General features: G+C 57.1%; 3 protein-coding genes across 9 annotated transcripts; all 3 read right to left on the reverse strand.

Annotated features, from left to right (window-relative positions):
- Window positions 1–1,166: 1,166 nt before the first annotated feature.
- Cd151 (CD151 molecule (Raph blood group)) lies at window positions 1,167–5,575 on the reverse strand. 5 transcript variants are annotated; one of them, XR_008213266.1, is made up of 10 exons: window positions 5,468–5,575; window positions 4,408–4,537; window positions 3,567–3,657; window positions 3,253–3,444; window positions 2,867–2,941; window positions 2,481–2,585; window positions 2,236–2,394; window positions 2,022–2,108; window positions 1,792–1,939; window positions 1,167–1,364 (listed from the first exon to the last, which is right to left on the reverse strand). XR_008213266.1 is itself a non-coding variant. In XM_052714702.1 (9 exons), the coding sequence occupies exons 3-9, from the start codon at window positions 3,648–3,650 to the stop codon at window positions 1,880–1,882; spliced, it is 762 nt and encodes a 253-aa protein (XP_052570662.1). In that variant the 5' UTR covers window positions 3,651–3,657; window positions 4,408–4,537; window positions 5,468–5,574; the 3' UTR covers window positions 1,167–1,879. The 5 variants fall into 5 exon arrangements, 4 of the variants coding, with proteins under 4 accessions (XP_052570662.1, XP_052570663.1, XP_052570664.1 ...); XM_052714702.1 differs by having other exon boundaries at window positions 1,167–1,939; window positions 5,468–5,574; XM_052714703.1 differs by having other exon boundaries at window positions 1,167–1,939; window positions 4,408–4,617; window positions 5,468–5,560.
- A 774-nt stretch (window positions 5,576–6,349) lies between these two features.
- Cracr2b (calcium release activated channel regulator 2B) lies at window positions 6,350–12,818 on the reverse strand. Of its 3 annotated transcripts, XM_052714697.1 has the most exons (9): window positions 9,269–11,070; window positions 9,080–9,191; window positions 8,550–8,709; window positions 7,968–8,114; window positions 7,784–7,874; window positions 7,451–7,543; window positions 7,107–7,273; window positions 6,956–7,027; window positions 6,350–6,742 (listed from the first exon to the last, which is right to left on the reverse strand). In XM_052714697.1, exons 1-9 carry the CDS (start codon window positions 9,431–9,433, stop codon window positions 6,565–6,567), a joined length of 1,185 nt encoding a protein of 394 aa, XP_052570657.1. In that variant the 5' UTR covers window positions 9,434–11,070; the 3' UTR covers window positions 6,350–6,564. The 3 variants fall into 3 exon arrangements, with proteins under 3 accessions (XP_052570657.1, XP_052570656.1, XP_052570655.1); XM_052714696.1 differs by adding an exon at window positions 11,107–12,818 and having other exon boundaries at window positions 6,625–7,273; window positions 9,269–9,460; XM_052714695.1 differs by having other exon boundaries at window positions 6,625–7,273; window positions 9,269–11,071.
- Window positions 12,819–12,943: 125 nt separating this feature from the next.
- Pnpla2 (patatin like phospholipase domain containing 2) lies at window positions 12,944–18,741 on the reverse strand. The gene is made up of 9 exons (XM_052714694.1): window positions 17,483–18,741; window positions 15,450–15,682; window positions 15,305–15,370; window positions 14,806–15,015; window positions 14,514–14,574; window positions 14,250–14,417; window positions 14,005–14,137; window positions 13,696–13,818; window positions 12,944–13,603 (listed from the first exon to the last, which is right to left on the reverse strand). The coding sequence occupies exons 1-9, from the start codon at window positions 17,667–17,669 to the stop codon at window positions 13,324–13,326; spliced, it is 1,461 nt and encodes a 486-aa protein (XP_052570654.1). The 5' UTR covers window positions 17,670–18,741; the 3' UTR covers window positions 12,944–13,323.

An 18,741-nucleotide genomic window follows, 5' to 3' on the forward strand; every position in this document is an offset into this window, starting at 1 on the left:
TGAAACTCAGAGATCCACCTGCCTCTGCCTTCTCAGTGTTGGAATTAAGGGTGTGTATCAGCCGGCCAGCAGCACAGGCGGATCTCTATGAGTTCAAGGCCAGCCTGGTCTACAGAGCAAGTTCCAGTTCCAGGAAAGGCACAAAGCTACACAGAGAAACCCTGTCTTGACAAACCAAAAAAAAAAAAAAAAAAGTATGTATCATCTACCAAACCCAGATATTCTAGAAGAACAGCCGGTATTCTTCACCTCTGAGCCATTTCCAACTCCTGAGTATTCCCGAGGCCACAAACTCATGCCCTGTCCTCCAGAACCCAAAAACTAAGTCCTGGATCCTAAAGAACATTAGCCGTGAGCCCATCTGCTATCCATGCCTGAGGATCTTGTTTCCAGAATCTTCCCAGACCCAGCAGCTAGGCATCTCTGCCCTTTAACCCAAATCCCACAGGAGTGGAAAAGTTCCTGGCACTAAGAAACCTACTCAAGGCCAAAGGAGGTCCATTTAAGGCTCTGGCTCCTGGGTATTTGCATTAAATGTCCCAGGGTTCTTTTTAGCACATTTATTATTTGGGGTTTTGTTTGAGATAGGGTCTCACTTATGTAGCCTTGGCTGGTGTGAAACTCACAGCAGTCCGCCTACTTCTGCCTCTCTTGAGTGCTGGGATTAAACATGTGGTGTGCACGCACACACTAGTTTGTTTCCAGGGGAGGTGTTGGTTTTTTCGACACAGGGTTTTGGATCCTGTCCTGGAACTCTCTCTGTAGAGCAGGCTGGCCTCGAACTCACAGAGATCTGCCTGGCTCTGCTTCCCAAGTGCTGGGATTAAAGGTGTGTGCCACCACCACCCGGCTGCCACACTAGTTTTTGAAGAGGAAAAAAGCTTTGCCTTGGGCTGAAGCCCAGTGGGCCCCTTGGACCCCACACTTCCAGCTGCCACTAAACAGCATAGGACTGTCGGGGACAGAGAATCAGCTGTTAGGGTACATTTGTGTGTCCTTGAGTATGGGCAGTCCTTTGCCTGGCAAAGTCCAGGCCACAGTGAGCTAGAGGCTCTCCAGCTACCAGAGGTCAGCCTAACTGCCTCTGCCATTGGGCTTCACCATCCTTGACTCTTCTGAGTACTCCAGCTACCCTGGACCCTAAGGTCCTGTCAGCAAGCTGACTCGACTGTTTATACATTTATTGAGCACCTGTTACATAGCAGGAGCACATGTGGGCATCTGGGATACAGCAGTGGATGAAAACAGCCGTGCCCCATTCAGATGTTCCAAAAGGAGACAGTGTACAGGAACGTGGGGCATTTGCATGGTGTTATCAGAAGTGGGCAAAAGCCAGGGCTGAGGCTGTTAGGAGCAAGAAAGGCCTGGATGGAGAGGACAAGGCATATGCTGTGGGGGTGTGGTTCCCCTCAGCTTGCCCCATTAGTTTGGGGTAAGCAGATCTGAGGGTTCCCAGCAGCGGGCATGAAAGGTACCTAGCCCACCCAGAACTACCCCTTCCCACCTGCTTCTACCCACCATGCAGGTGGTATGCCCAAGTTCTCCCCAAACTTATTACAAATGACAGCTACCCAAAGAAAAGTAGCCTGTGGGCAAGAGGCACTTTTGTCAAATAATCTGAACCCTATTCTACCAGCTAGGCCTAGCCCAACACTGGCAACCGGCCCCCTCTTATGCTGGGACAAGTACACTGCCTCAAGCCTTGGGACTTTGGTATGCAGTGAAAGGCACTTGAAGCTACCCCTGAGGTGGGGTCGCCAGGGGTCGTAGTGATGGCATGAGGACAGCTACCTCTCTGGCAGTCAGCAGTCTAACTCAGTAGTACTTTGTAGTGGGGTGGGACATAGTGCAAGGCTGGCAGCCTGGCCTGGCACCATGGTCAGTAGTGCTCCAACTTGAGGCTTCTGTACAAGCAGCAGGTGAAGATCATGCCGAAGACCTGCGTGGGGCCAGGTTGGTGTAAACAGGGCTGTGGGCCACCAGCCACCCCAGTGTTCCCAGTCACCTCTATGTTTCCGCACCTGCACACAGGCGATGCCGAGGCCCACAGCCCCGATGACCCGCAGGTGCTCCTGAATGAAGGTCTCCAGCTTACTGATACAGCCACCCTAGTGGGGAGAGAGTGGTGGTGGACCTTGCTGGCTCCCACATGCAGCCCTGTTGGACCAGGGTACCCTAAGACATAGCCAGACCAGCCACCCAGTCAGTCTGGCCCCTTCCTGAGCACCCACCTACCTCCACTTTATAGATGTTGGAGGCATGGTCCCGGCGACCGCAGCCAGGTACCACAGTCTTACAGCAGCTGTCAGGAACCACACGGTTGCTTGCCTCACCAGAGCGGATCCACTCACTGTCTCGCCAGTCTTGAGAGTTGTTGCTGCCACAGCAGTGGAACTACGAGGAATATGTGGCTGAGCCCTCCAGCCTGCCAGCACATAGCACCATGCTGGGAAAGTGGGGAGTTATAGGGGGACACCCACCTCTTGCTGCAGCTTGTCTACAGCACTGGTCACACCCTCCTGGCCTGGCTGGTGATATCTCTTGATCATGGTGTCCTTCAGATTCTCCTTGAGCTCTGTGTTCAGCTGTGGGTAGGATCAAAGTCTGAAACCGCCCACCCCACACTCAGGGCAAAGCTAGAGTCAGGACCCCACCCACCCACACCCCCCCACCCCCACCCCCACCCCCTGTGGGACTGTCAGGACTAGAAGAGACACCAGGCAAGAACAAGGCCAGCCTGGAATGAGTGACACTCTCAATCCTATGAATACCTCCCTCCCCAAAAAGTCCCAAGTCAGCCCTGGGATCTACCTGCCTGTGTGCACACCTGTTCTGGACATACCCCATGGCCAGTTCAGGCCCTTACCTGCTGGTAATAGACATAGGCCAGGATGCCAGCAATGACCTCCAGTAGGAAGATGATGAGGAGTAGGATGAAGTACTAGGAAGCAGGGACCCAGTGAGTTCCTAGTACCAGAGCACCACAAAGCAAGTCCCAACCCAAGAGGCCAAGCAGGAGGAATCCAATTGGCAGCTACAGACTGGGCCACCTAGCTTCTACTTCTCTGGATCTGGTCTATGCCCTCAGCTGGTCCAGCTGGGGGATGCCCTAGTAAGTTCAACAGGGACAGCCTGCAGTAACATACTTAACCAGAGTCAAGCCTCAGAACCACTATCAGAGGCCCCTGAGAAACCCATGCCAGGCATCCCCAGCCCCACCACTCCCACCATGTGCCACCAGGCCCTGCTGACCAAGCGTAACAGATTCCGTCGCTCCTTGAAAGTGGCACAGCAGCCCAGGACTCCGGTCACCATGACAACAACACCAGCCACCACTAAGATGTAGGCTGTGGCTAGGTAAGTGCTTGAAGCCAGCAGACTAATGTAGTCACTCTTGAGGGCCAGTGTCCAAATGCCCACTGCCATGACAGCCAGGCCAGCCAGCTGCAGGAAGTATGTACTGGTCACTACATCTGGCCCAGGTCTGGAAGCTGGGGACAAGCCCCTAGGCCAGGCCTCCAAGATGAGGAAGAATGGGGATGTAGGGAGAATGCAGCACTTCTTACCCAGAAGCAGCAGTTGTAGGTGAACAGCAGATACTTGAGGCAGACCGTGCCACATGTTGCCTTCTTCTCGTTGAATTCACCCATGCTGGGCCTGCAGAAACATGGAGGAGGTCAGACGGCCTGAAGCACCAGGCCTCCAACTAGAAAGAAAGCTAGAAACCAATGGGGGCAGGACGGGATGCAGCAATTCCCAGATACTTCCAGAGTTTGGAGCTCAGCCAGCTGTGGGCCTTAAGAGGAGCCTTCCCAGGAACCATATATGACTCACTTCCTGGACAAGGGATCAGGGCTAACACCCCTCCTCACAGCCAGACACCCATATTGAATTGTCATGGAGGACCCCCAACCTGCTTGCTGACTCACTCCTGCTGGCAACTGGGGGGAGGGGGGAGCCCCAGCAGACCTTCAGGATGCATTCCTGTGGATTGCCACCCCCACAGCATTCCCTGAGCCCCACATCACTGGCTGATTGCTTAGCACTAATACCCCAGATGTGGCAGAGAAGCCGAGAGCTCAGACAGACCTCAGGTAAACAGAGGTCTGAGGGCTCTGAGAGCAACCTCTCTACTCCCAGCCTGGGCAGGGACAATAGAGGTGCCGGTAGGTGGAGCCTGCACAATCAGCTCCCCTCTGGGCTGTAGGAGGAGGCCATAGAGGTGAATGGCCATTCCCCCAAAGATCCTCTAGGCACATCCTGCCCTAGACACACCAGTGTCTGCACTGTGGACAGTATGCAGTACAGACCTCAGCTGAGCACCCCAGGTCAGGTTTCTAGACAGGCATGCATATGCAGGGCTTTTCACCTGCCACCTGCAGGCTCTGCCCAAGCACCAGCACTCACCTCTATAAGTCAGAAGGACCAGCAGGTACAGGTCAAAAGTCAGTGGTCTGCCCTTCACCTGGCAGGTAGGATCTTGCCACTCCTATGGTGGCTGAAGCGGTGGTCAGAATGATTTCCACAGACACCAGATCTAGAAGCAGGCCTAACAGTCAGGCCTACTATTTTCTTCTGGACCAGGGTGGGGCAGAGGACATTGCTGGCCAGCCTGACCTAGGGAGGGACCAAATGCCTTCTCCAGGTGCCCCACCCTCCAGACCCATCCATCACTGTCCCTCCCCCACCAAACTGCATCAACTGTCCACTCCTGAGGGTGGAAGAGATTACAGACCTCCATTTGGAAATAGGACCCAAATACACGCTGCCTCACTGAAGGAGGGGCATGACACAGAAGCCCGACCACAACGCAAGCCCCGGGGCCAAGCTCTAAAGGCCCAGAACCTATGGAGTGCTGCTTCTGAACACATCCAGCAACCTAAGCCAAGGCACAATCAGCAGACTGAATGTTAATTTCCTGAGAAAGGGCCTGCGTGGGAGCCGTGACCAGCCAGAAATAGCTCCTGAGGCCTGGACACAACCGCCCTACAATCAGCCCCTGGACTTCTTTCTCCTGCGCCCTCGATGGCACTCGGCACCCGCCCCACCGAGAGGACAGGGCATTGAAGGCGGCTAGGCGAGGAATCCCCGCGTCACTGAGATGAAGTCACCACAGCCCCTTACCGGTCCCCCCTCCCCCGCGTGCCAATGGGTGAGCCTGCGGTCTCGGGAGGGAACCGGTGTCCAGGGACAATGAATAAGGTGATCAGACTTTGACTTTCTGGGTTTCTGCATGAAAGGGATCGCCAGGCCTGTCCAAGAACCACAGAGGCTTTCTCCCTCCCCCCTCCACTTCTTCCTTCCCGCCCCGTTGTCGATCTTCCGGAAAGGAGCCTGCAGCCGTGTCCTACCGGCGCTGCCTCCTGGGCGTCCCCGAGGCCAGCGGTGAAGACTGGGGACACTGGTGCGCGAGGCACTCGGGACACTGCTCCCCACACCCTGCGGCCTGGCTCCGCGGATCACTCACCAACCACACTTTGGAGTATCAGCCCCTGCCGCGGCTGTAGGAGGGATTGCTTGGAGTGCTGAGAATGCTCGGCCCGGGGCCTACGAGGACACGCCCCGCGCGCGACCCCGCCCCGAGCGAGCCCCGCCCACGGCCGGCCAGGGCTGGGCAAGTCCTAACTGGTTTGGTGCTAAGGCGCACAGAAGACCGCGCCACACGGCGAGACCTGGGGACCTGCCCCGTCTGTGGGGCCGGAAAGTTAGTTTGAGGGCGCCGGTGGTCAACAAGACTCCCCACTCACCCAGAGTCAGAAGAGCTAAGCGGAAGGCAGAACCCGGGTGGTGACTGGAGAGGTGGAGAAGGTGGCACCTAGCCCACCAGAGCCCAGAACTGAGACCAAGACCAAATCCTCCTCCAGTCTAAGCCCAGGAAACCACTCTGAGGCTGCAGGTTCTAGTGGCTGAGGAAATGCAAGAGGGGAAGCTCCAGGTACAGTGTGAAGGGTACCGGGAGACCCACAGACACTTGAGGGCCCTGCAAGAGGTACCCAGTCTGGAGGGCATATAGTCTGTCTAGGAACGGTGCCAGAGGATGAAAGAGTAAGGACCTGGGCCAGAGAGCTAGCTAACCATGGAAGTGAGGGGCAGGACTCCCTTTCCACATGAGGACTAGCATGGGAGTGGACACTTGTTGAAACCTGAGTCCTTGGAGTTTCCGCTGTGATGGATGGTGAGGGAGGGCTTGGCAAATGACCAGGATCACAGAACATACACAGGAACCCACAGCCACGGGAATGACAGGTTAGTGTGCACCTGTGAATCCCTCCATGTCACCTGTGCCATGGACACCAAGCATGAACCATAAATGCACTGGGCCTCCCAGACACACGAAAGGCAAGAAGTGTGCACAGTACTCAGTGGCCTTTATTGGTCCGCTAAACAGAGGTGAAAACAGGATGGAGACGGAAGACCTTGACCACTCAGAGGTTAGATCCTTCAGGCAGGTGATGCTTTCTGCCTAGAGCCCCATACTTAGCAGGCAACCACCACCCATGACCAGTCCCCTTCTAGGAGTAGCTCCTCTAGATAAGGAAGGCCTAGTGAGTCATTTGGGGCTGGTCATCGGGCACTAGGAAGATGGCCAGAGCCTCGTCTGGGGGGCCGAGCCCAGCCACAGCAGCAGCAGCAGTAGGTGGGCCCAGGCTTGTGGGCGATAGCTAGAGCCTTCCTGTGGCTACTGCCCAGCAGCTTAGTCTCACAGGCATCTCTCTCATCTCGAAGGCGCAGATTCAGCTCCCTAGGGAAGAAGAGTTTGAGACTGAGGAGGTTAAGATCTAGAGGAAGCCGTGAGTTGGGAAGATGGCTCTTGAGTCCAGAGTCCAGAGGATTACAGAGACTGCAGCATGAAGGCTATAGAGCAGACATGCGGACTTCCAGCAAGATGGGTAGGAGCCAAGAATATCTGGGAGCTGGAGACCACTTCTCCACAGTCTAGGTAGGCCTGACGCACCTCAGCAGCTCCAGCTGCCTTAGGAGGCTGAGCTTCTCTTTCTGCATGTTCCTGGAGACAGCAACCACATCTCTGTGGGTAGAAGGTTGTGATCCAGATGCAGGGTGGGGGCAAGGGACCCTCTACCCTCCCCACCGGCGCCTCACCACACCTTTGGGTTTGCTCCTGACGACCCTGTGCTTCGCCCTCCAGGCGGCTGAGCTGCTCTTGCGCCTGGTCCAGCTGTGCCCGTATCGCCTCGTAGGCCCTACGCAGCTGGGTGTGCTGGGCCTGTACCTCCAGCTGTTCTTCAGTCCGGGCCTGCAGCTGCTGTTCCAGCTGGGGAACGGTGGAACGCTGGCTGGCGAACCACGCCCTCCCTCTTCCCTCACCCCCCAGTGCCAAGCTGACCCTTCGCGATTCCTAGCCGAGGACCTCGAGGCACAGGGGACCCCCCCCCCCAAAGAAGTTGAGTCTGTGCGAGGATGCGGGCGTGAACTGATGACTATGGCTTACTTCCCGCTGCCGCAGGCCTGCGCGCTCCAGCTCCTGCTCGCGGGTCTGCAGCTCCAGCTCCAGGTGGCCCCTCTGTTCCTCCCGGGGTAGTTTCTGGGATGTACAGCCGCACTAGAGCCTTTGCTCCCGGCTCAGAGGAGGCAGGCGGAGAGGCAAGGGCGGGGAGCCAAGGGGTGGAGAGCGCGGGAAGGGGGCACTTGCGGAGGCAGAGCAGAGTTCCCTGGACTTGGGGCAGCTCGGACTCCCGGAGGTGAGTCCTCTGGGGAGGGGCCAGTTCGGGGAAGGCGGAGCCAGCGAAGCCAGCGAGGCTGGGCGTGGCGTGCGTGGGCCCACCTGGCTCTGCACGCGGTGCCGCTGCTCCCCCAGCTGCTGCTCCAGCTCTTCGTAAAGTCCGCGCACCTCCCTCTCGTGCTCGCTCTCCCGCCTTCGAGGAACCGGGACATCACAGGCATGAGCATTTGCCAGCTTCGTCTCTCTCCCCTCGTGAGACCCCAAACCTCGCCAGGCCGGCCCTCACCGCCGCAGCGCCTGCTCCAAACCGTCCCGCTCCCGGGCCGCCGCCTCCAGGCAGGCCGACGCGCGCACCAGAACTTCCTCCAGAGAGCCCAACAGCTCGGGTCGCTCGCGCTGTAGCCTGACCCAGAGTGTCCTCACAGCCCATTGCCTAGAGGGTGCGAACGGAGACTGGAGCTGGCAGGTGCCGGGGGAGGGGGGTGTCCCCTTTGCAGACGGTGAACCCCTGGAGAGCCCAGCAGCCCAGAATGGCAGCTCGTCGGCCGCGCACGGCTCATCCCTATGGGATGTGCTCTCATGCCTGCTTAGCCTCTACGAGTGCAAGGTGGCCTGTGTACCAAGAGCTATGCCCGTGGGTGACTAGGTGTCTGGTGGCGCCCCGCCCCGCAGAGATATGGCCTCCTGAAATGCATGCAAATCCTGAGGGAAATCACGCCAGGCCGCTCTCCCAGACAGCCACAACTGACAAAGGATGGACTGGGGCGGCCTAGGGATTCTGTGGCAACAGACAGGCGGGCAAGGTGGACAGAACATGCTGAGGAGAGGGAAGAAGCACGGAAAGGGAGTGGGCCCAGCATCAACTCACTCGCCCAGGACCCGGGCCACTCCCAGCTTCTCTAAGGAAGTGCAGAATGTCTCAACATCGTCGTCCTCCTCCAGAGAGCCCCCTGTGCTTGACTCAAAGGTTTCCTCAGGAGTCCTCAAGGAGGACCCACCTTGGGCCGACTCCACCCCCACAAACTTCCCTGCAGACATGCGAGGAGAGATGACCAGGACTGCGGGTTAACCCCGGACCTACCCAACTCCCCCGGCCACACACAACATATCCTGCCCTCTCTCAGGGCCCAGTTTCCTGTTTTTCTTCCTTGTTCTAGTTCTATTGGCCTGGGAATGGGAAATGACAGCCAGCTCCCCCGCCCCACCTGGGTTGGCAGAGGAGAAGGGATTGGGGGAGGGCAGACCATACACTGCAGAGTAGCTGGGGTGACGGGTGACGCAGCTGATAGGGTGACTGTTTGTAGACACTGGAATGCTTGGGTAGTTGTGAAAGGCACAGGCTGTGTAGAGTCTCACAGGGGCCTGAATAGGGTCTCCAGGTGACCGGGACCTGCTCACCCAGGCCTAGGCAGAACTCCCGGGCCGTGAGGAAGCCAGTGTGGGCCTGATCCAGACTTTCAAATACAGCCTCCAGCTGCTCAGGCGTAAGGGGAAGATCACTCTGTAGGCCCTAGCCAGGCAAGAAAGACCAAGGTGAGCAGCCAAGGTCGGCTTTGGGCCTGGCAGTCTCTTGGAACTGTGGCTCACCTGCAAGTCCTGCCTAGTGATGAAGCCCTTAGCGTCCTTGTCACACAGTAGAAAGAGCTCCTGGGCCTGCTGCAGCATCTCTGCACGATGATGCCCTGCCGAGACTCCCTTGGTCTCCTCTTCCTCCTGGTCCTCCCCGGGCCCAGGCTGCCCAGGGCTGGCCATAGGAGCAGATCTTGACTCTAGTAGGTGCTGTGAAGCCAAGGGAAGGTCAGAAGAAATGGGAGGAGGGGTGAAGGTGTGTCAGAGGGTGCAGAGAGAGTGCTGGGGACCTCCTTGTACCAGGTAGGAAAGTGAACAGAAGGCAAGGCATTGGGGCAGGGGTGCTCTGGGGATGGATGAAGCAGGCTCAGCACCAGAGTTGCTGCCCAGGACCAGTTATCTCAGGAAGTTGAGATTCTGGGAAAAGCCTGAATCCCAGGAAAGAGACAGTTCGAGAAAGTGAGGGTGAGCCAGATGTGGTGGCATATCCTTTTTTGTTTTGGAGACAGGGTTTCTCTGTGTAACAGTCCTGGCTGTCCTGAGGTGGCATAGGGGTGGCATACACTTTTAATCCTAGCACTGTTACGGCAAAGTTAGGCAGATATCTGTGGATTCAAGGCCAGGCTGCTCTACATAGCAAGTTCCAAGACATCCAAAGCTACATAGTAGGATCCTACCTCAGAGAGAGAGAGAGAGAAACCAGGCATAGTGGCTCATGCCTTTAGTCCCAGCACTTGGGAGGCAGAGGCGGGCAGATCTCTGTGAGTTCGAGGACAGCCTGGTCTACAGAGTGAGTTCCAGGACAGCCAGAACTGTTACACAGAGAAACCTTGTCCCTAAAAACAAAACAAGAAGAAAGTGAGAGTGTGAACTTACTACAGAAGACTCCTAAAAACAGGTGGCCAACTCCTGGCAGCCAGGAGAGAGATTGTGTACTGAAAGAGGGCCAGAGGGTGAAGAACCTGCCATATCCTGGACTTGAGAGAGCCCAAGCTGGGACTGCCTAAGGAAGAGGGCTGAATCACTTTTGACCAAGTCCTTAGCCTCAGGCCTGAGCCTGTGATACCCTGGCCTTCTGACAGCTGGCAAGCAGAGAGTAAACTTCATCAGCCCCTCCCATCTGCCAATAAGGCCTTAAGGGTGCAGGTGCAAGGCCCCAGCCCTGGGCACTGGACAGCTTTTGTAAGAAACACCTCCACATCTTGGTTTAAGACAGCCTCTGGTCTTTCTCTCTTCCCCTGGGGCCTCCCTCTCACCTCCTGGAATGAACATTCCACCTCTACTCAGAGCCCCCTGTCTGTCCCACAGTGTACTAACCCCAGATTTCCCAAAGCTACAGACCGGTGACACCAACCCAGACCGGCTCTCTCACTTCTCAGTCCTTAGGGATATCTTCCCCCGACCCATATTCCAGGAAGAGAGGAACGATAATCCAATAAGCAAACACGAGGAAGCAGCATGTCAGGGCAACCTGGAGTCTTTGCCCCCTTGACGGCTACCCTCACTGCAACCAGACACGGTCATCAACCGCTCCCGGGCTCCACAGGACCGGAGGTCCATCCCAGCCGGAAGCTGAGCTGCAGCCAGGCTCCAGGGAGTCCAGAGGAAGGGCAGCGGGTGGGCCCACAGGCAAACCTCATCCACGCACGTCTAGGCTAGCTGCGGTGCACCTCGGGAACACAGCCGTCCCAGACAGACGCGTGCGGTCGCCGCTCCACACAGAGGTCCGAAGGTGCGACCACCGGGGGACGCAGGGGGCTGGGAGCCCAGGGTTGGGAGCCCAGGGTTGGGGGTAGGGAAGCCCGGCAGGTGCGGCACTGGGCCCCCAGCCGCGGGACCTGCGAACCAATGCCTACCTGCGAGCCGCGCCGCCGCACCTGCCGCAGACGGGCCGCTCCTCCCGGAAACGCGCGGCGAGCCCCGCCCTGCCCGGACCCCGACAGCCTGCGAGGGGTGCGGACCCACAGCGACCTTGCGGCCTTACAGGCCCCGAGACCCCGGGATAGCACGTCCGGGTGGATCCACCAGAGCGCTGCTGTTGCTTTGTCCCGCCTCTCCTATCTTGGTGGCCTGACCCAGGGTGGCTGGCTCTCCCGGGAAAGCCACAGGGGGCAGCAATGTTGACGTAGTGTCCCTCACCCCCACCCCCAAGACCCTTCCAGGGCGGGATCAAGGCCGCGGAGGTGCAGATACCAGCCCCCACCCAGCCCGGAATATCCAGACTTAGGGTGCCAAGAAGTGTGTGTAGGAAAATGCCGAGCAGGAAATAGACCAAATACTTTCAGTGGCTGTATCCGTGGCTGGGGAGACTAGACTTTCTTCTCTATACTTTTCCAGTTTGGAGTCTTGTAAGTTTTAATGCTAACGAATGACATGTAAGTTAGCAGCACTCCTATGTGAGTTAAGTGAGTGTGGGGACACAGTTGAGACCGCCTCAGCAGTCTGCTCCCAGCACTCCTTTTGGGGCACAGTCCTGATTAGGGTTCCCCCAGGCCTGGAAGAACTCAAGGAGATGGTGCCAAAGTCCTACTTAGGAGGAAACCCATCCACTTCCAAGGGTATGCCCCCCATCAAGCCCCTAAACTGACCTGAAAAGCTGGCCTGGGTGTCACAGGCTGCAGAGGCGCTGGGGGGCCCTGTGCTTCTCAAGTAGAACCACAACAGGCTGGCCCTATAGGACAGGACCTGGAGACAAGAGGAGGGGCGGCCCCTGGCACCTAGGCCAGGACCTGCCTGGCCGGCTCGCCCAGTCCTGCTGTCCCAGGACCCATAACCAGACCAACCGTTATTGTTGGCTAGGGGCTGCAACCGCAGCCACTGTGCGCCTTTTGGGAGGGGCAAGTGGGTGCTGAGCACGTAGGACTAAGCCAAGTCCTGCAGATTGACAGCTAAGCTCATCCCTCACTCACAGTTCTCCCTCCTCCAGGACTGTACAACACACACACACACACACACACACACACACACACTTCTAGCAGAGGATACTTTCAGGAAACAGTGGTGAACTGCTCCCTTGAGTTAGGGCCTCACTACCTTGCCTCAGTATTCCAGGCCCCTGCCAAGATTCTGGGAGGAAACAGGTATAGTCACAGTACAGAAAAGGCACATGCAAACATGTACCTGGCAATAAGGAGTGTGACAACCAAGAAAGAAGAGCCAAGCACAAAGTTCTGAGCAAGACGCCCAGTGTGGGCCAGGGACTGAGCTTCCCTGGTCCCCAGGCCTCAGTTCCAGAAGCTTCAGCCTTCACAGGGATCCAGCCCTGAAGTCAGCCCTGATCCACACCCTCACTGTGTCACCATGTGGAGCGGATGTGTGGGTGACACCTTTTGTAAACATTTTCCCCCTAGTGCTTGAGATGGAATCCGAGCCTGGTGCATGCTGGACAAATGCTCAACCACTGGGCTACTCCAAGCCAACATTTTAGTTTTTATTATGCTAAGGTCCTAATCATATCAGCTGGTACTTGAAACTCTGCCCAAGAGACATGTCAGCAGGCGTCAGGGCAAACAGAGCAGCATACATGAGTCCTTGCCAGGGGGCTGACCCTGGGAGAGGGTCCCCAGCTGCCAGGTCTCAAAGCAACTCTGTGAGGCCCAACTGTTAGCTATCGAGACGCCGGTCACCTGAGAAATGGCTCTGTCCACTGACCTCCGTCAGAGGCAAGAGTAACACGCAGAAGTGAGGAAGGCAGAAGCTGAGCTGTGGCTTTTATTGTATCTACTTTGGCAAAAATAAATAAGTCTTCACACACTCTGCAAGGAAACTTGAAAAACGGGGAGAAGCAGCAGCTGTGGAGTTCTCAGGACTGACCCTGCACTGTGGTGGGCAGGCAGGGGGGGAGAGTAAGGCACAGGTGAAGGGGAGGGGCTCTGTGGGCTCCAGGGAGGTCACTCCTATCCCTCCCCACCAGGAGCAGCATAGTGAGTGGCTGGTCAAAGGCTTTACATCAAACCCCCCTTTGCAGCTGTGCAGGGTCCCATGTCCTCATTCCACAGCCCCAGGGCTCCCCTTAGTGGGGCAGGGCAACTTGGAGCTTGGCTGGTAGCCAAGGAAACTGGGAATGACCGCTCTCAGCAAGGTGGGAGGCCAGGTGGATGCTGTGGAGGGGCAGGGTCTGTGGAGGCAGGGCTGGCAGGTGTGCGCATCCGCAAGGCATCCGGAGGGAAGGCCACGTTGGTGCAGAAGAGGCCCAGCAGCAGCTGACGCTGGCACTCCTCCCACTTGGCCAGCGCGTCCCCCAGTGAGAGGTTGTTTCGGACCCAGTTGGGCAGTGCCTCACTGTAGGTGGCGCAAGACAGTGGCACAGAGGGCAGAGACTGGGCTCGACGCAGTTCCACCTGCTCAGACAGTCTGCAGGCGAGGAGACATGGAGGAAAAGGAGGCTGAGTGGAGGTCTGAGGTCCCAGGCCCCAGGTCCCAGGTGGGCGGTCATGGCAGCTCACCTGGAGGGCAGATGGTCACCCAGTTTCCTCTTGGCCCTCATCACCAGATACTGGCAGATGCTGCCTGTCTGCTCTTTCATCCACCGGATATCCTCAGGAACATCAGGCAGCCACTCCAACAAGCTAGGAAGGGAGCACCAAGTATGACCCCAGAAACAAGTTGGGCTCTGAGGCTCACCTGCCAGATACTGAGCACCTACCCTCCCCAAATCTCCCTAGCAGCTCATGGCTCATGGATGATCCTAGACTTCTGTCCTTGATGTATGATATGCTGATGTGTTCTCCCCAGATGCCCCTTCCCACTCTCACCGGATGGTGAAGGACACTGCACTCTCCAGTGGCAGAGTATAGGGCACCATCATGGCAGTCGCCAGGCGCACGGGCAGCATGTTGGAGAGGGTGGTCATCAGGTCCTTAGGCTCCACACAGGCCTCCAGCAGGGCTGCAGGTGGGAAGGTGGTAGCCAGTTAGGGAAGTGGAAGCCTCCCAGACCTCCTGGCCAAGCTTCTCCAAGGGACCCTGCTCCTTCCTCCGCCCTCCTTCCCCCGGCACACCTTCATTGAGTCTGGCAGGCAGGTGCTCTAGAATTCTATCTTTTCCATGGGGCTGCAATTGGCCCTCCTCTCCAGTCCTCTCCTCAGTCACAGCAGCTCCCTCTGCATCCTTTTCCTGGGGGACAGCTGGGGGCAGCGCTAGCAAGGGGTTGGGCTGGTTCAGTAGGCCTGGGGTGGGGGTGGGGTGACAGATGCAATCAGAGTTTATGGCCACTAGGGGGCATTGCAGAACCAGCTTCTCCCAACCCAGGGCTGCCCACACACCGTTCCTCCTAAGAAATCGAAGTCCGTCTCTGTAGCCCTGCTTGCACATCTCTCGGAGAACCTGTGAAAGGAATGTCTAAATCAGCCCAGACAGGTGCAGTTAAGTCCTGCTGTGACAGTTAAGTCCCTGTAATAGCCACTTCCACCAACAACCTGTCCAGGCTTGAAGTGCCGTAACCTTTGGAAAGCGCATATACAAGTTCTAGTGCTGTCCCAATGCTGTCCCAGTGCTCAGAAGTCCCCAGCAGCTCTCTCCCCTGGTGCTTAGACAGGACTAGCTGTGCTGTCTCACCATGGGCTCTGGTGGGAAGAGAGCCTTTGAGAGGCGGTAGAGATTGCGCAGGTTGAATTGGATGCTGGTGTTGGTGACACGAAGCTCATGGATATTGGTGGAGCTGTCCTGTGGGCAGATGTCACTCTCGCCTGAGAACGGGGACACTGTGATGGTATTCTTCAGCTCATAGAGTGGCAAGTTGTCTGAAATGCCGCCGTCCACATACCGCTTTGCAAGAACACACATTCATAGTCACATGGTTAGGGGCCTGCTGGGTATTCTGGTAACTCTATCTGGTAGCTGTTCCATTTGAGCCTTTTGCCCACTAGGCATTGGCCACTGGGGACTCAGTAAATAGCCAGACAGATGGAATTGGGATGGGCACCAGCCACAGGAAGTGAGGGACTGGAGAGGAGAGAGGTGCCCTGCTGGCCTTTCTCCTCCACCTCTTTATCTTACAGCCCAGACAGTAGATGATGCTTGTAATTCCAAGGCAGGGCTAAGCAGGGATACTTACCACTCCTTGGAGGGTAGGAGGGATGAGACCACAGTATACTGGGATAAAAGTGCTGCAGACATTGGCCTGAAGGATAAGACAGGGCAGTAGCAGGATCCTTCCTTGAGTTAATCCCATCCCCTGACACAGTTTCTCCAGGGCTTACCTGGATGAGTTCATCCTTGGAGTTAAACTGAGAGATGATGACATTCTCTCCATCTGAAACACGAGTCAAGGAGATGCCCAGGCGTCCACTGGCACGCTCATGGCAATCAGCAGGCAGGGTCTTCAGTAGACAGCCACGGATGGTCTTTACCAAGTTGAAGGAGGGGTGCAGAGGGCCCAGGAATCGCTTCCGGGCCTCCTTGGACACCTCAATAATGTTGGCACCTGCTTCACCTGGAACAGCAGGGCCAGGATCAGGGACAACTCTTCCAGCTTAGTAACCATCCTTCCCTCAGGACTCCACACCCAGGAGGTACTCAGATGGATTACATTCTGTTGATCCTGAAGACGCCCATGCCCACACTGGGGACTGGCTCACAGCTGGGACTTTGCCACCTAAGTGGAAGGAGGAAGGCCACCACCCTGGGGATGGCATACAGCAGGAGCTGGCCAGCTGGGATTGGAATCTGCCCTGTGCCTGGTATTTCCCAACTGCCTGTCCCCATGAGTCACTGTGCCTAACATGGTATGGCACGTGGCCCAGAGAGTGAGGAAGACATAGGATCAACTCTGACCTGCTTCAACCTTCACCTACTTGGCCAGATATAGGTGGGTGGGCAGATCCACAGAGCCCAGTTCAGCCCAGGAAGCACAACCTTGAGAGCATCAGGCTAAAGTGGTGAGCCCGCCTCTTGGGGAGACATGATTGTCTCATTGCAGTACACCAACACTCTTAGGAGCCCATGGGTGCTGGCCCAGAACAAAAGCAGAGTGGCCAGGGAGAGGAGAGTCTAGGGCTTTTCCCCTGAGGATCTATGCCCTCCTCTAAGACTCCGTCCTTGGCAGACGTGGGTATATAGACCAAGGGCTCACAGCTGACACCTGCCACACTGCCATGGCTCTAGCTGCCCAAGATCACCTGTGAAAGGTATTGGTAGTGAGTAGTTCTATGAGACTGTTATCCCTAACTCATTCTCAACTCAGGTGGAGTCTTGATGTGTGTCTGAGACCAGCTGCCCACTATACTCACTCCTCTGAAGGCCTCCATGAGAGCCAGTGGGCAAGATCACAGGGTGAACCCCCAAGGTACCAAGAACTAGAGTTGTGTTCCTTCTCCTCTTCCCTCCTCAGGGCAGTGGTGATGGGAAAGAGATAACAGGGAACCCTAGACAGGCTCCAGTTGAGCAGGACTCCCTTGTCACCTTGGCTGACCTATGGGATGGGGGATGGGCAGCAGTTCCCAGGACTCTTGAGGAAGAACGTTGTGTGCTGTAAACAACAACCCACGTGGTAGCCAGAAGTACCATGGAAGTAGCCGGAGACCCAGGCCCCCGTTTCCATCTCTGTACTCTTGAAACCCTTCAGAGCACAGAAGTATGGCCACCCTGTGAAGTGGGTCAGCTGGCCACAGCTGGGGAGTCAGGCTGTCAATGCACTATGGACAGAGGAAGCACTTATGCCCAGCCCTGACTCTAGCGGGCTTTGCCTTCAGAGTCAAACCTCTTTAGGGGTTACACCACTTTGTCCAGATGCCCATTCGAGATACCCCTGTACTAGGCCCCAGAGCCACAGCAGTTTGCGGCAACAGAGCTTCAGGACGCAGTGACCGCTGGCAGCCTGTTCGGGGTGAAGTATGCCCCTCCCCTCTCCCTCATGGTCCCGCCCACGATTTACTTTCTCTTTCCAATAACACGGTCTGGCAGCACCTGCCTGTCCCCAACTTTTGTGCCCCTTGAGGTGGGTTACACAGGCACCGGAAAGAATGCCATCAGCCGGGAGCGCGCCAGGTCCCACCCCAATCCCTGGACACTTTGGGAACAAAACAAATCAGAAACCCGCCCCGGACCTGGGCTCAGAACTGGACCTTTGGTCGTAGTTCCGGGATACAGACAGAGACGGCCCCTCCACTGCGCCTCCTACACTAGCGGCTGGATCAGCTTCCCTACGCGGGTTGGGCGTGGGACGCTAGAGCATCCACCGGGCCCCGCGCGGTACCCACCACACCCTGCCTAACTTCCGCCCAGCCGGGCTTACCCAGGCAGGCCCCAGTGACCAGTGCCGTGGCGGTGAGCGCCCCTGCCGAGGCGCCGTAGATGTGCGTGGCGTTGGCCACCAGGAAGGGCGCGTGCTCACGGAGGCAGGAGGCCACGCCAATGTGGTAGACACCGAGGAAGCCGCAGCCAGCGAACGAGATGTTCCACTTGGTCTCCCTCGGAAACATCGTGGCTCAGTGTCCTGCGGGCTGTGGGTCCCGCAGTCGCGGTAGCTTGGGGTCCCCGCCGGCGGAGGCGGAGACGCTGTGCCGGGAGGCAGAGGAGGAGGTGTTTTAGTGCGGGGACGAGGGCGGGGCCTGTCGGCAGGGGGCAGGACTCGAGCGCGAGACCCAACTGGATTGCGCCGGGAACGGCCGCGCCCCTGAGGCCCCGCCCCTCACGACACCTGCTGGGCAAAGCCATCTGAGAGATCCGGAGGGCCTCCCGGCCCTTCAGCCTCCTTCCTTCGACCCCACAGTGTGGGCAGCCACTGGACTTAGGGGGCCTGGGTGAGTGGAGAGGTGAGAGTTTCATACTGACCGGGGTACTGGCTAAGAAGAACTCTGGTTTGTGAGCAGGCGCCCCCCTTCTCCAGGGACACCCACCCAGACACAGAAGAGCTGGAACCTGAGTGAAAATGCAGATAGTACCCTCTTGGGCCTGAAAACCTGATCCATTCAGACTTCAATGGCCAAGAATCACAGGCCCAACAACAGACTGACACTGGCCCAGCAAATACTGCCAGAGACCAAGTCCCGCTCCACCCTAAGGGTCCCTCGATACCCTGGCTATTCACCTGGGTCTGTAGCTATCTGACCCTGGCTCCTGATTTATGGGGTCTACCTGGTCTCAGACTAATAAGGTCTCACCCCAACTAGTTGTCCCAGGAAGCAGTGTGCTCCTGGTAATGTCACCCTCCCGCCCTTTTTTCCGCATTGTTCTCTCAGCTGTGGGACAGGCTAGGCTAGCTTAGACCTAGGAACAGCTTTCATCTTGCCCTACCCCTAACGAGGGGTTGGGGTGATGGGTGCCCAGAAATTCTCACTCCCAGCCAGCTTTAGACCTGCCACAACAGCAGAAGTACAAATGTAAAATCTCTAACCCACAGTGACTCTTATTCAGGTGACCCAGGTCCTTAACATGCATGACAAAGAATTTCAAGACCAGTAGGAATGGTTTATTAAGCATACAAATGAGAGGCACTTAAGAGCCAAGTGCAGGCCTTAGTAATGTGCTTAAGGGCCTGAGCAGTAGCTATGT

Source organism: Peromyscus californicus, unplaced genomic scaffold (assembly GCF_007827085.1).
Source record: "Peromyscus californicus insignis strain IS unplaced genomic scaffold, ASM782708v3 Scaffold_4__1_contigs__length_199733344, whole genome shotgun sequence".
Classification (NCBI taxonomy): domain Eukaryota; kingdom Metazoa; phylum Chordata; class Mammalia; order Rodentia; family Cricetidae; genus Peromyscus; species Peromyscus californicus.

What these genes read in the sequence shown, in the direction of transcription:
- Pnpla2 (XM_052714694.1), bottom strand. Translation starts at nt 17,669, where the DNA reads ATGTTTCCGAGGGAGACCAAGTGGAACATCTCGTTCGCTGGCTGCGGC. An exon ending in CCAAGGATGAACTCATCCAG is followed by an intron (nt 15,371 to 15,449) that starts GTAAGCCCTGGA and finishes CTTATCCTTCAG; the next exon opens with GCCAATGTCTGCAGCACTTT. An exon ending in TCTTCCCACCAGAGCCCATG is followed by an intron (nt 14,575 to 14,805) that starts GTGAGACAGCAC and finishes TTCCTTTCACAG; the next exon opens with GTTCTCCGAGAGATGTGCAA.
- Cd151 (XM_052714702.1), bottom strand. Translation starts at nt 3,650, where the DNA reads ATGGGTGAATTCAACGAGAAGAAGGCAACATGTGGCACGGTCTGCCTC. An exon ending in CCTACAACTGCTGCTTCTGG is followed by an intron (nt 3,445 to 3,566) that starts GTAAGAAGTGCT and finishes TACTTCCTGCAG; the next exon opens with CTGGCTGGCCTGGCTGTCAT. An exon ending in TAGACAAGCTGCAGCAAGAG is followed by an intron (nt 2,395 to 2,480) that starts GTGGGTGTCCCC and finishes TATTCCTCGTAG; the next exon opens with TTCCACTGCTGTGGCAGCAA.
- Cracr2b (XM_052714696.1), bottom strand. Translation starts at nt 9,433, where the DNA reads ATGGCCAGCCCTGGGCAGCCTGGGCCCGGGGAGGACCAGGAGGAAGAG. An exon ending in GGAGTTCTGCCTAGGCCTGG is followed by an intron (nt 8,710 to 9,079) that starts GTGAGCAGGTCC and finishes GCATGTCTGCAG; the next exon opens with GGAAGTTTGTGGGGGTGGAG. An exon ending in TTGGAGCAGGCGCTGCGGCG is followed by an intron (nt 7,875 to 7,967) that starts GTGAGGGCCGGC and finishes GGTTCCTCGAAG; the next exon opens with GCGGGAGAGCGAGCACGAGA.